The following is a 14,997-nucleotide window of genomic DNA, read 5'->3' on the forward strand; positions in this document are numbered from 1 at the left end:
AAGTTGGTTGAGATATCTGGAGAAGATTCTCTGTATTGTAAACCTCAGTGAGAGAGGACCAGTTCTAGAAGGAACAACATAATGAAAAGATATATGGAAATAGGCATATTATACTACAGAATAAACTTACCCTACACACACTGCATGTGCCTGGAGTTAGCGTTCCTACTACAACTACTTGTGCCGGTTGAGTATATAGTGGAGTTATAGTTGTAGCACCCTGAGGAACAACAACAACACTTCCAGACTGTTGTGGTGTATGAGTTACAGCAACAGGTTGTTGTTGTTGCTGTGGTGGTGGTGGCTGAGGACATGTGCCTGTACCAAACACAGGTGGCTGAGCATATGGCCCAGCAGTGGTAGACTGACTATAGCCAACTCCTGCAGGCGAGTATGGTGGTGGTGGGTCAGGGTATGGTGGATTATATGACCCTGCTTGTGGGTAATTATAGCCTTCTGAAGGATTTAGAGCCCTCTTTTCATTGCTGCCATGCTGATGGAAAACATCAACTGGTGGTGCTGATGGAGCCCCAATATCCTCATTAGGATTCTGGAAATATTAATGTTGTAATGATTTCTTGGTTTTACTGATTAAAAAATATCAGCATAATTGCAAATGCCATACATGGTAAATGAAGAGCTAATGAGAAATCTAAGAAGGTATATCTTGCCATATAACAGCATAGTAGGCATAGTGAAACTTTTTGTGAAATTTTAAACAAAATACTAAAGGAACATAAAATGAAAAGATATTTAATAAAACTAACATTTTCCAATAGAAGATCATAGTTGAACATCCTGATACACAAATCACAAATCTTTTGCAGTTTGGATATGGAATTGTTACATAAATTACAAAAACCATAAACCAAATTATTATTATACTCCAAAGCATATTATACACACACACACACACACACTGAAGCAATTTTGTACATTCGATTATTGTACAATAGTTGGAACAACTCTCAATTAATTTTCAAAGTGAATATAACTAAAATTGGATGCTTCAGTCCATCTTGAATGATTATCAAATCATAAAAGAAAAGGAAGAAAGTGGGAAAGACAACCAGAGTTAGATCAGGTCATGTATGTTACAAGGAATAGAGCATCTGATAATGTATTTTCTGCAGTTTATGCAGATGACTGCATTTTCCAGTGCATTATCAACCATTTTAAATTTTAAAACATACATGACCTGATCTGACTTTGGCTATCTGGTCACCTTCTTTGCCCTGACCCACCTTTCAGTCCTTTTTATTCTCACTGGTGATTTGATAATAGTCCAGGATGAACCAAAACACTGTGCAGTTTTCATTTTCAATTTGCAGATTAGATACACAGTGCTGAGCAAACTATGGAGTGTGAGCAATGAAGCGATTCAAGGGAACCAGGCCCTCAAGGGGCTGGGGCTCTTCATTCAATTAACTGAACCGATTGGAATGAATGATGTCAACTGTGCTTTCATTCTTTGGGCCACTAGCCTTTGTGGGAAATGGCCGATGTAAAAAAAATAGGAATAATTACTCGCTGTGTAACATATGGATCACAAGAAATTCTCTTGCCTGGATAACTGTCCACCAAATTTTTAAATATAGTGTATACATAATGCTTATCTATAATGACCCTTGTGGGTTTAGTGCTTAGTTTTGGTTGTAATAATAATGATAATACTGTACAATAATTTATAATCAATATTACTGAGAGTATTATATCATGCTGCACAATGTAATTTATAAACAACAATTAATTTTACTATATTTTCAATGTTTCCTTATGTTTCAAGCATATAAAATGCTGAAAAATAATCTATATTTTACTTAATCTACTATAAGTGTAGATGATTCCATTTTGGTAGTCTATTTTGGTCTATGGCTTCCTGCTCTAACCACCTATAAAATTTTAAAACAAAGAGCCACTGTGTGGTGCTTTCATCCACCCATGTTAAACCAACAGTGATACTATCCCTATCCCCTCAGCTTTTGAACATCAGCTTAAAAAAAATAAACCTAAACCTTATAAAGCCAAGCATTCTAAGTCAGCAAATTAAGGGCTTATTATATACTGGGCCAAGTATAGCTGACTGATAGGTAATAGTGTGTTTGCATATAGGGAAAAAGATCAAAATAGGGACCTCTTACAAGTGGTATGCCACAAGGGTAAATATTGGGACCCTTGCTGTTCAGTCTACATAAACAATGTAGATGAGGAAATAGTGACAAATTTGCCAATGACATTAAAATAGGCTATCAAATTATTTCCCAAAACAAACACTAGAAATCTACAAGAAGACCTGGATAGGTTGATAATGTGGTCGAAGAAGTGGTAGAAGAAGATCGACGCAGGTTTTAATCCTAGGAAAGAAAATAACCATGGGACTTATAGGCTACATAATGTACAGTAGTGCTTAGTCAAAGTGAATTTGAAACAGATTCAAGAGTCCTTATTAGCATAAATTAAAAGCCAAGACAACAATGTTTAAATGTTAGCAATACAGTTAGCAGAATTCTTGGCTTCATATAAGTATAGGTTAAACTGTATCTTTGGCAAGGCCACAGTTAAATCATGCTTCTTAGTTCTGGTTTTCATATTACAGAATGAACATAAATGCACTAGAAAATATACAGAAAACATAGTCGATCCCATGTATCAGAAACCTTTGCTACAAATACAAGCTGAAGGCACTGAATTTGCCTTCAGGAAAAGTGTCAAATTTGGGAAGATATGACTGAAGTGTGCAAATGGAAAACATAAATAAAGGGAAATCAACAGAATTCTGAAAATATCATCCAAGAAAAGACTCTCATATGAATTCATGTAGGACAAATTTATATTTAGAAATGATACAGGGAATACTGGTTCAGTAAGAGTTGTAGATGAGTGGAACACACTACCAGGTAGCATTATTAGGCGAGAACCAAGTAGCTTTAGCTATAGGTTGGAAGAGTTCATGAGTGGGTATGGGTAGATGAAAGTTGGACCTACCTAGCATGGGCCAATAGGCCCATGCTAGGTAGGTCCAACTTATATTTAGCTATAAAGTTAACCTTAAGTTTATCTTAAACAAAACAAACTTTATTTCTATAAAGTGGAGTACAGTACAATATACAATTAGGGTAACTGACATGTATAAACTACTTTACAGAAAGCCTCTTATTATGAAAGGCATTTCAGGCAGACTTAAAACTAAATTATGACTACTAGTACACGAGTATAATAGTTTGTATTATATTGGAGGTATTCAGTAATTCAATAAAAAAAATTCTAATTAGTGGTAGACACATTAAGGATGAAGCCTGGCTGTCTGACATACCTGTGGCTGGTTTCAAGGTTCTACATTCACAGCCCAGCCTGAGGCCAAGTTTTGAAACTGCTTCTACAGGTTCTTTAATTATCATTTTCTTTTAATTATATATATAATATTACTCACCAGTTTGTATACTGGTGGCTGTGCCATGGGGAAAAAAATGTGGCCTCTTCGTATGTCACCTGTTTTGAAAAAAGAAAGTTATTGATAAGTCACTAATACATCTGAAGAAAGAAGGGTTCATTTTTGTGGCATAAAAATAATACACGAGGCTTTAAATAAATATACCTACTTCATTTCTCTGAGACAAGTATATGATGTACTATAAAATAAGTTTTCCCTACTTAACCAAATATTTTGATCAGATGAAGTACTGTAATTGACTTAATCAGTTATGTGTGGGTCATCATGGCATCAAGGTAACGTAGCTGTGCTCAAACGTGTTTACCTGGAGAAGGTTTCGGCGGTCAATGCCCCCGCAGCTCAGTCTGAGACCAGGCCTCATGGTGGATTAGAGTCTGATCAACCAGTCTGTTACTGCTGGCCGCATGCAAACTGATATACGAACCACAGCCTGGTTGGTCAGGTACCTGTCCAATGCCTTCTTGAAGATAACCAGAGGTCTATTGGTAATCCTCCTTATGTATGCTGGGAGGCAGTTGAACAGTCTAGGGCCCCGGACACTTACTGTGTTGTCTCTCAGTGTACTCGTGGCGCCCCTGTTTTTCACTGGGGGAATGTAGTATCTTCTGCCAAGTCTTTTGCTTGCACAGGGAGTGATTTTTGTGTGCAAGCTTGGTACTAATCCCTCTAGGATTTTCCAAATGTATATTATCATGCATCTCTTTCTCCTGCACTCCAGGGAATACAGATCAAGGGCCTTCAACTGTTCCCAGTAATTTAGGTGCCTTATTGTACTTATGTGTGCTGTGAAAGTTCTTTGTATGCTCTCCGGGTCAGCACCCTTATCTAAGATTGAGAGTAATTTTATTTATTTTGGAACACTAGTTAGGTATTTGAGTAATAATCTCTGGGTATTTGGGGTATGTATGAATGAATTTATATTTGTAATATTTTGTTTTGTCAACCACACTCGTGTATAAACATAAGCCCTAAACCTTTGCATTACATTAACCTGGAGTAAATTTTTGTTCTTAACTTCCCCAAGTTAGGCGGCATGAGGGATATGCCAGACATATTAAACCACAAGTCCAGGTTTGGAGTCCCTACATTATATATTATTATTATTATTACAATCAAAACTAAGCACTAAACCCACAAGGATAATTAAAGATTAATGCTACCTTGGAGTGAGTGAATGCAAAAGTGTGTAGCATGAACAGATTCAGTGTCTTTTTCATGCCCTCAGCAATATCCACCCACATTTGCATAGAAATGCTCAACATGGCACTCTGCTCCAATAAAAATCTGAGAAACAAGTTTCTAAATTATCCAAACTAAAACTAACTTTCACCCTGGATATGAGTGGAGGGAACATGTAGCATAGACTGTACCTATCCCCAACTACTTCATCACAAATTACCTCTATAATTATGTTTGAAAAATAAATCCAAAAACATAGTGGTTATACCATCTAACTGATATATAACAAAGCTTCCCATGTGTGTAAGCGCCAATTATTACAAATTTGTTAAATAAATAAATTTTTATATATATATATATATATATATATATATATATATATATATATATATATATATATATATATATATATATATATATATATATATATATATATATATATATATATATATATATATATATATATATATATATATATATATATATATATATATATATATATATATATATATATATATATATATATATATATTTTTTTTTTTTTCAACAAGTCGGCCGTCTCCCACCAAGGCAGGGTGACTCAAAAAAGAAAGAAAATCCCCAAAAAGAAAATACTTTCATCATCATTCAACACTTTCACCACACTCACACATTATCACTGCTTTTGCAGAGGTGCTCAGAATACAACAGTTTAGAAGCATATACGTATAAAGATACACAACATACCCCTCCAAACTGCCAATATCCCAAACCCCTCCTTTAAAGTGCAGGCATTGTACTTCCCATTTCCAGGACTCAAGTCCGACTATATGAAAATAACCGGTTTCCCTGAATCCCTTCACTAAATATTACCCTGCTCACACTCCAACAGATCGTCAGGTCCCAAGTATCATTCGTCTCCATTCACTCCTATCTAACACGCTCATGCACGCTTGCTGGAAGTCCAAGCCCCTCGCCCACAAAACCTCCTTTACCCCCTCTTTCCAACCCTTTCGAGGACGACCCCTACCCCTCTTTCCTTCCCCTATAGATTTACAGTGGACCCCCGGTTAACGATATTTTTTCACTCCAGAAGTATGTTCAGGTGCCAGTACTGACCGAATTTGTTCCCATAAGGAATATTGTGAAGTAGATTAGTCCATTTCAGACCCCCAAACATACACGTACAAACGCACTTACATAAATACACTTACATAATTGGTCGCATTCGGAGGTAATCGTTATGCGGGGGTCCACTGTATATGCTTTCCATGTCATTCTACTTTGATCCATTCTCTCTAAATGACCAAACCACCTCAACAACCCCTCTTCTGCCCTCTGACTAATGCTTTTATTAACTCCACACCTTCTCCTAATTTCCACACTCCGAATTTTCTGCATAATATTTACACCACACATTGCCCTTAGACAGGACATCTCCACTGCCTCCAACCGTCTCCTCACTGCTGCATTTACCACCCAAGCTTCACATCCATATAAGAGTGTTGGTACTACTATACTTTCATACATTCCCTTCTTTGCCTCCATAGATAACGTTTTTTGACTCCACATATACCTCAACGCACCACTCACCTTTTTTCCCTCATCAATTCTATGATTAACCTCATCCTTCATAAATCCATCCACCGACACGTCAACTCCCAAGTATCTGAAAACATTCACTTCTTCCATACTCCTCCTCCCCAATTTGATATCCAATTTTTCTTTATCTAAATCATTCGATACCCTCATCACCTTACTCTTTTCTATGTTCACTTTCAACTTTCTACCTTTACACACATTCTCAAATTCATCCACTAACCTTTGCAATTTTTCTTTAGAATCTCCCATAAGCACAGTATCATCAGCAAAAAGTAACTGTGTCAATTCCCATTTTGAATTTGATTCCCTATAATTTAATCCCACCCCTCTCCCGAACACCCTAGCATTTACTTCTTTTACAACCCCATCTATAAATATATTAAACAACCATGGTGACATTACACATCCCTGTCTAAGACCTACTTTTACCGGGAAGTATTCTCCCTCTCTTCTACACACCCTAACCTGAGCCTCACTATCCTCATAAAAGCTCTTTACAGCATTTAGTAACTTACCACCTATTCCATAAATTTGCAACATCTGCCACATTGCTCCTCTATCCACTCTATCATATGCCTTTTCTAAATCCATAAATGCAATAAAAACTTCCCTACCTTTATCTAAATACTGTTCACATATATGCTTCAATGTAAACACTTGATCTACACATCCCCTACCCACTCTGAAGCCTCCTTGCTCATCCGCAATTCTACATTCTGTCTTACCTCTAATTCTTTCAATTATAACTCTACTGTATACTTTCCCTGGTATACTCAGTAAACTTATTCCTCTATAATTTTTACAATCTCTTTTGTCCCCTTTCCCTTTATATAAAGGGACTATACATGCTCTCCGCCAATCCCAAGGTACCTTCCCCTCTTTCATACATTTATTAAACAAAAGTACCAACTACTCCAACACTATATTCCCCCCCTGCTTTTAACATTTCTGTCATGATCCCATCAGTTCCAGCTGCTTTACCCCCTTTCATTCTACGCAATGCCTAACGTACCTCCACCACACTTACATTCTGCTCTTCTTCACTCCTAAAAGATGGTATACCTCCCTGGCCAGTGCATATATATATATATATATATATATATATATATATATATATATATATATATATATATATATATATATATATATATATATAAATATATATAAATATATATAAATATATATAAATATATATATATATATATATATATATATATATATATATATATATATATATATATATATATATATATATATATATATATATATTTATATATATCAGAGGAGTGATTGGTGGAATGATGAAGTAAAGGGTGTGATAAAAGAGAAAAAGGTAGCTTACGAGAGGTTTTTACAAAGCAGAAGTGTTATAAGAAGAGCAGAGTATATGGAGAGTAAAAGAAAGGTGAAGAGAGTGGTGAGAGAGTGCAAAAGGAGAGCAGATGAAAGAGTGGGAGAGGCACTGTCAAGAAATTTTAATGAAAATAAGAAAAAATTTTGGAGTGAGTTAAACAAGTTAAGAAAGCCTAGGGAAAGTATGGATTTGTCCGTTAAAAACAGAGTAGGGGAGTTAGTAGATGGGGAGAGGGAGGTATTAGGTAGATGGCGAGAATATTTTGAGGAACTTTTAAATGTTGAGGAAGAAAGGGAGGTGGTAATTTCATGCACTGGCCAGGGAGGTATACCATCTCTTAGGAGTGAAGAAGAGCAGAATGTAAGTGTGGTGGAGGTACGTGAGGCATTACGTAGAATGAAAGGGGGTAAAGCAGCTGGAACTGATGGGATCATGACAGAAATGTTAAAAGCAGGGGGGGATATAGTGTTGGAGTGGTTGGTACTTTTGTTTAATAAATGTATGAAGGAGGGGAAGGTACCTAGGGATTGGCGGAGAGCATGTATAGTCCCTTTATATAAAGGGAAAGGGGACAAAAGAGATTGTAAAAATTATAGAGGAATAAGTTTACTGAGTATACCAGGAAAAGTATACGGTAGAGTTATAATTGAAAGAATTAGAGGTAAGACAGAATGTAGAATTGCGGATGAGCAAGGAGGCTTCAGAGTGGGTAGGGGATGTGTAGATCAAGTGTTTACATTGAAGCATATATGTGAACAGTATTTCGATAAAGGTAGGAAAGTTTTTATTGCATTTATGGATTTAGAAAAGGCATATGATAGAGTGGATAGAGGAGCAATGTGGCAGATGTTGCAAGTTTATGGAATAGGTGGTAAGTTACTAAATGCTGTAAAGAGCTTTTATGAGGATAGTGAAGCTCAGGTTAGGGTGTGTAGAAGAGAGGGAGAATACTTTCCGGTAAAAGTAGGTCTTAGACAGGGATGTGTAATGTCACCATGGTTGTTTAATATATTTATAGATGGGGTTGTAAAAGAAGTAAATGCTAGGGTGTTCGGGAGAGGGGCGGGATTAAATTATGGGGAATCAAATTCAAAATGGGAATTGACACAGTTACTTTTTGCTGATGATACTGTGCTTATGAGAGATTCTAAAGAAAAATTGCAAAGGTTAGTGGATGAGTTTGAGAATGTGTGTAAAGGTAGAAAGTTGAAAGTGAACATAGAAAAGAGTAAGGTGATGAGGGTATCAAATGATTTAGATAAAGAAAAATTGGATATCAAATTGGGGAGGAGGAGTATGGAAGAAGTGAATGTTTTCAGATACTTGGGAGTTGACGTGTCGGCGGATGGATTTATGAAGGATGAGGTTAATCAGAGAATTGATGAGGGAGAAAAGGTGAGTGGTGCGTTGAGGTATATGTGGAGTCAAAAAACGTTATCTATGGAGGCAAAGAAGGGAATGTATGAAAGTATAGTAGTACCAACACTCTTATATGGATGTGAAGCTTGGGTGGTAAATGCAGCAGCGAGGAGACGGTTGGAGGCAGTGGAGATGTCCTGTCTAAGGGCAATGTGTGGTGTAAATATTATGCAGAAAATTCGGAGTGTGGAAATTAGGAGAAGGTGTGGAGTTAATAAAAGCATTAGTCAGAGGGCAGAAGAGGGGTTGTTGAGGTGGTTTGGTCATTTAGAGAGAATGGATCAAAGTAGAATTACATGGAAAGCATATAAATCTATAGGGGAAGGAAAGAGGGGTAGGGGTCGTCCTCGAAAGGGTTGGAAAGAGGGGGTAAAGGAGGTTTTGTGGGCGAGGGGCTTGGACTTCCAGCAAGCGTGCATGAGCGTGTTAGATAGGAGTGAATGGAGACGAATGATACTTGGGACCTGACGATCTGTTGGAGTGTGAGCAGGGTAATATTTAGTGAAGGGATTCAGGGAAACCGGTTATTTTCATATAGTCGGACTTGAGTCCTGGAAATGGGAAGTACAATGCCTGCACTTTAAAGGAGGGGTTTGGGATATTGGCAGTTTGGAGGGATATGTTGTGTATCTTTATACGTATATGCTTCAAAACTGTTGTATTCTGAGCACCTCTGCAAAAGCAGTGATAATGTGTGAGTGTGGTGAAAGTGTTGAATGATGATGAAAGTATTTTCTTTTTGGGGATTTTCTTTCTTTTTTGGGTCACCCTGCCTCGGTGGGAGACGACCAACTTGTTGGAAAAAAAAAAAAAAAAAAAAAAAAAAAATATAATTATATATATATATATATATATATATATATATATATATATATATATATATATATATATATATATATATATATATACTGGTGGCCCGGTGGCCTGGTGGTGTGGCCCGGTGGCCTGGTGGCTAAAGCTCCCGCTTCACACACGGAGGGCCCGGGTTCGATTCCCGCCGGGTGGAAACATTCGACACGTTTCCTTACACCTGTTGTCCTGTTCACCTAGCAGCAAATAGGTACCTGGGTGTTAGTCGACTGGTGTGGGTCGCATCCTGGAGGACAAGATTAAGGACCCCAATGGAAATAAGTTAGACAGTCCTCGATGACGCACTGACTTTCTTGGGTTATCCTGGGTGGCTAACCCTCCGGGGTTAAAAATCCGAACGAAATCTTATCTTATATATAATATATATATACTATATATATATATATATATATATATATATATATATATATATATATATATATATATATAGATATAGATATATAGATATATACATACATACATACATACATACATACATACATACATACATACATACATACATACATACATACATACATACATTAATTCATTGAACCCTCGAATTTAGTCGTGCCTTTTCTGTATGCAAAACTATTTTTATCTATAAAATGTATTTTTTGTTAATATTTCCCATAGGAAATAGTGTAAATCTAATTAAACCATTCCAGGCACCCAAAAATATTAACAAAAAATACATTTTATAGATAATAAAAATAGTTTTGCATACAAAAAAGGCACGACTAAATTCGAGGGTCCACTATATATATATATATATATATATATATATATATATATATATATATATATATATATATATATATATATATATATATATATATACATATATATATATATATATATTATTTATTCAGGGGCCCAAGACTGTCCAACTGTCTCCCAGCACACATAAAGGGGATTACCAATAGCCCCCTGGCTGTCTTCAAGAAGGCACTGGACAGACACCTAAAGTCAGTACCTGACCTGCCAGGCTGTGGTTCGTACGTCGGGTTGAATGCAGCCAACAGTAACAGCCTGGTTGATCAAGCCCTGATCCACCATGATGCCTGATCACAGATCGGGCTGCGGGGGCGTTGACCCCCGAAACCCTCTCCAGGTATGGCGTTAGATTATAATCTAACTTCAGTGGGATTAGTCAGCCTGAATACACTTACCTGGCATTGTTAACTAAAACAAGTAATTCATTATTGCTACAGTCCTCCAACATTTTTATTAATTGTTCAGTTATTGTAATGAAAAAAGAAATTATTATAACTATGACCATAATTTTTAAAGGGCTGGACCGGTAACCCAGCGGAAGACCTCGGTCAGATGACCAAATTAATAATAAATAAAAAAAAAGGCTCTAACGGCCAATATCCAACTTACACCCTCTCTCAAAAATCTTCGAAAAATTAATTCATAAACGAATCTACTCCTACCTTATCTCCCAAAACATACTCAACCCCTGCCAATTTGGATTCAGGCCTAATAAAAATACTAATGATGCTATTATACACATGCTAGAACATATATACACTGCAATAGAGAAAAAAGAAGTCCCACTGGGGATCTTCATTGACTTACGTAAAGCTTTTGATACAGTTGACCATGACTTGCTCCACGTAAAATTGTCACACTATGGTATAAGAGGACACTCCCTCAACTACCTCAAGTCATACCTCAGCAACAGAAGCCAATATGTGTACGCAAATGGGGCAAACTCTTCTGCGCAACCAATTACAGTTGGTGTCCCACAGGGAAGTGTCCTTGGCCCTCTTCTCTTTCTCCTATACATAAATGACCTTCCAAATGCTTCGCAATTACTCAAACCCACACTTTTTGCAGATGACACTACATACGTCTTCTCTCACCCGAGCCCAGTCACGCTAGCCAATACATTAAATACCGAATTACAGAAAATATCTACCTGGATGAGGACTAACAAACTTACACTAAACATTGACAAAACCTACTTCATTCAGTTTGGTAACAGAGCTACAGATGTCCCTCTTAACATAATGATAAACGGATCACCTATCACAAAACTAACAGAGGGAAAATTCTTAGGAATCCACCTTGATAATAGACTCAAATTTCATACACATATACAACAAATTTCTAAGAAAATTTCCAAGACTGTAGGCATACTATCGAAGATACGGTACTATGTTCCACAGTCAGCCCTCCTGGCCCTATATCACTCTCTTATTTACCCCTATCTCACCTATGGAATTTGTGCATGGGGCTCAACAACAATTAACCATCTCAGACCACTAATTACCCAACAAAAGGCTGCAGTTAGAATGATAACAAATTCTCACTACAGGCAGCACACTCCACCAATATTCAATACACTAAACCTACTCACCATACAAAACATCCATACTTATTACTGCACCTATTACATACATAGAACACTTAACTCTGATATTAACCCTCCCCTCAAACATCTTGCCAACCTCAACAGAACACATGACCATAACACAAGGCACAGATCACTCTTTGATGTTCCTCGTGTCCATCTCACACTATGCAAAAACTCAATGCACATAAAAGGCCCTAAAATCTGGAATTCATTACCTGTAAATATAAAAGAAACACTACCTATTTATAAATTCAAGTCTCTTCTCAAAGATCACTTACTCACCCAAAACCAAATAAATACTGAATAACTGAACCTTATAAATTGTATATCTTAAATGTTTCTCACAATTGTATCACATAAATGTTAAACCTAAAACCGAATCTAACTTTATTATTTTTTAAATACACTACCTAACAGAATCCTTCATATGACTGAATGCAACCATATGACCTGTCTTTGTAATACTCACTTGTGCTTTATAGTAATCTGTTTACTTTAATGTTTTATCACTGATTTCATCATTGCTTAGTTAATCTTAAGTTAATTTTAAGCCAGCCCGTAATGCTATGCATAGTATAAGTGGCTTTGGCATGCTGCTCTTATCTGTATTTTTTTGTACCTCTGTATGTGTGCTCAAATTGGAAATAAATAAAAAAAAAATAAATCATGTCTAATAACAGGGAACTGACACGTTCTGTACCTGTTGTATGAGTGCATCACACACACACACACACACACACACACCTGCGTGGGTCACATATATACATAATTTATGTAGGTTTAGGTTTAGGCTATTAATAAGATGTTTGAAATGTATATAGTGCTGCATCTTACAAATATAGACCTAATAAAGATGGCAAATAATTATAAACAAAGATAACCAAACAAAGCAATACAAGTTAACAATGCATACAATAACTTGTATATGAAATATACTCCATAAAATAAATAATCTAAATTGTCAGCCTGATACATTAGTTATGTGTTATTATTATTGATGACTCAGGACAAGGTAGCGGACATTGGGTACTAAACAGTTCTTCATTATACTCTCACACTGCTATTCAACTCTATGGGTTATATAATATATTACGCTTAACCAGACACGTTATATTCAACAGGTACTCACTGTGGTTACTGCAAATAAATATTCAATTGCGTGTAACGATACAACTGGGAGGAAAAACACTGCGAGACACTACCCTTACCACTACTTGTACGCTACTGCTGCTGCTGAGCTGTTCCTATAGTGCTCTCTCTCTCTCTCTCTCTCTCTCTCTCTCTCTCTCTTTCTCTCTCTCTCTCTCTCTCTCTCTCTCTCTCTCTCTCTCTCTCTCTCTCTCCCTGCTCCATGAGCTTTATCGTACTTCTTAAAGCTATGTATTCATCCTGCCTCCACTACATCACTCTCCATATTCCACTTCCTGACAACTCTATGACTGAAAAAATACTTCCTATAGAGGAACTGGTTAGATAAGTACACTTTAACACTAGTTTTCCTAGTGGAAAAGAAAACACACAACGTCATTATTTTCTTTGTTCTCAGCGGGAGATTTGCGACGTATTTAAGTTCTATGTCCGAATTCAACCTACCTTGCCGCCCTGCCCAGCGCCCACCAGTTCATCATCCCCACAGAAGACTTGTCGAGTTCAGCCTTATATCCACTCTTTGCTAGTCTGTGCAATCAGAATAAACACCGCGCCCCACTTGTAGACCAAGTGGGGAGCAGGTTTTCTCTTAATTTTCCTGCTGTAGGGAAAAGAGTAATTACTCTCTTTTAACCCTCACTGGGTAGTTGATCAGAAATTCTAGCAAGGAGAGGGCGTGCCTGGAGACGCTGTGGTACATACATCTGTTCTTACTAAAACATTTTGAGAGGAAAACGTAGCCCACTAGCCCTTTGTGAGAGGGCTGAAGGGGACCGAGAGATATCCCCCCACATTTTACTGAAGATTTTTTCTCCACACTTCCTAACATCCCTGTGATTCATCTGAGTTTTCAACTTCCAGTTGTGACCACTTGTTGTGTCTCATCTCTGAAACATTCTGGCCCTATCCGCCTTGTCAATTCCTCTAAGTATTTTGTATGTCGTTATCAAGTCCCATTATCTCTCCTATAATTCAGTGTCGTCAGGTTAAGTTCCTTAACCTCTCCTCGTGGAAATACCCCTCAGCTTGGGGACTGGTCTTGTTGTAAACCTTTGCACTTTCTCTAATTTCTTGACGTGCTTGATTAGGTGTGGGTTCCATACTGGTGCTGCATATTTCAGTATGGGCCTGATGTACACGATGTACAATGTTTTGAATGACTCCTTACTCCTTACTTAGCTGTGTGTGTGTACTCACCCATTTGTGGTTGCAGGGGTCGAATAAGTTTCTGGCACCGCCTCTTCGCTGGACGCTACTAGATCCACTCTTTCCGGGGCTTTAAGAGCCTAGTCGTACCTCTTCTTAAAGCTATGTATGGATCCTGCCTCTACCACTTCATTCTCCAGGTTGTTCTACTTCCTGACAACTCTAAGACTGAATAAATACTTCCTAGTCATTGTGGTAGTCTACAAGCCTCCGGATGCAGCATCCCAGCAATTCCAGGAACAGCTGTTAAAAATTGACCACTGTCTGGAAAATCTTCCAGCTCCTGCACCCAACATCTTGCTCCTGGGGGATTTCAACTTAAGGCACCTAAAATGGAGGAATATAGCAAATAATATTGTTGCAGTAATAACACCAGGAGGCAGCTCTGATGAAAACTCACACTCACACGAGCTTTTAAATCTCTGCACAAAATTCAATTTAAAC

At 37.2% G+C, this 14,997-nt stretch overlaps 1 protein-coding gene across 2 annotated transcripts in view; it reads right to left on the reverse strand.

Moving 5' to 3' along the window:
- The window catches only part of LOC138855182 (uncharacterized), a 22,309-nt gene extending 8,881 nt beyond the window's left edge, over positions 1 to 13,428 (reverse strand). The window contains exons 1-3 of one of the 2 annotated variants that reach the window (XM_070102985.1): positions 13,328 to 13,428; positions 3,431 to 3,489; positions 131 to 550 (exon numbers count right to left, since the gene is read on the reverse strand). In XM_070102985.1, coding sequence (XP_069959086.1) covers positions 131 to 550; positions 3,431 to 3,457 — 447 coding nt within the window. In that variant the 5' untranslated portion in view covers positions 3,458 to 3,489; positions 13,328 to 13,428. Of the gene's footprint in view, positions 1 to 130; positions 551 to 3,430; positions 3,490 to 11,417; positions 11,552 to 13,327 lie in introns of those variants that run through there. The other variant, XM_070102991.1, reaches the window with a different exon arrangement.
- Between the last annotated feature and the right edge of the window lie 1,569 nt (positions 13,429 to 14,997).

The sequence above is a fragment of the Cherax quadricarinatus genome, chromosome 5 (assembly GCF_038502225.1).
Source record: "Cherax quadricarinatus isolate ZL_2023a chromosome 5, ASM3850222v1, whole genome shotgun sequence".
NCBI lineage: Eukaryota > Metazoa > Arthropoda > Malacostraca > Decapoda > Parastacidae > Cherax > Cherax quadricarinatus.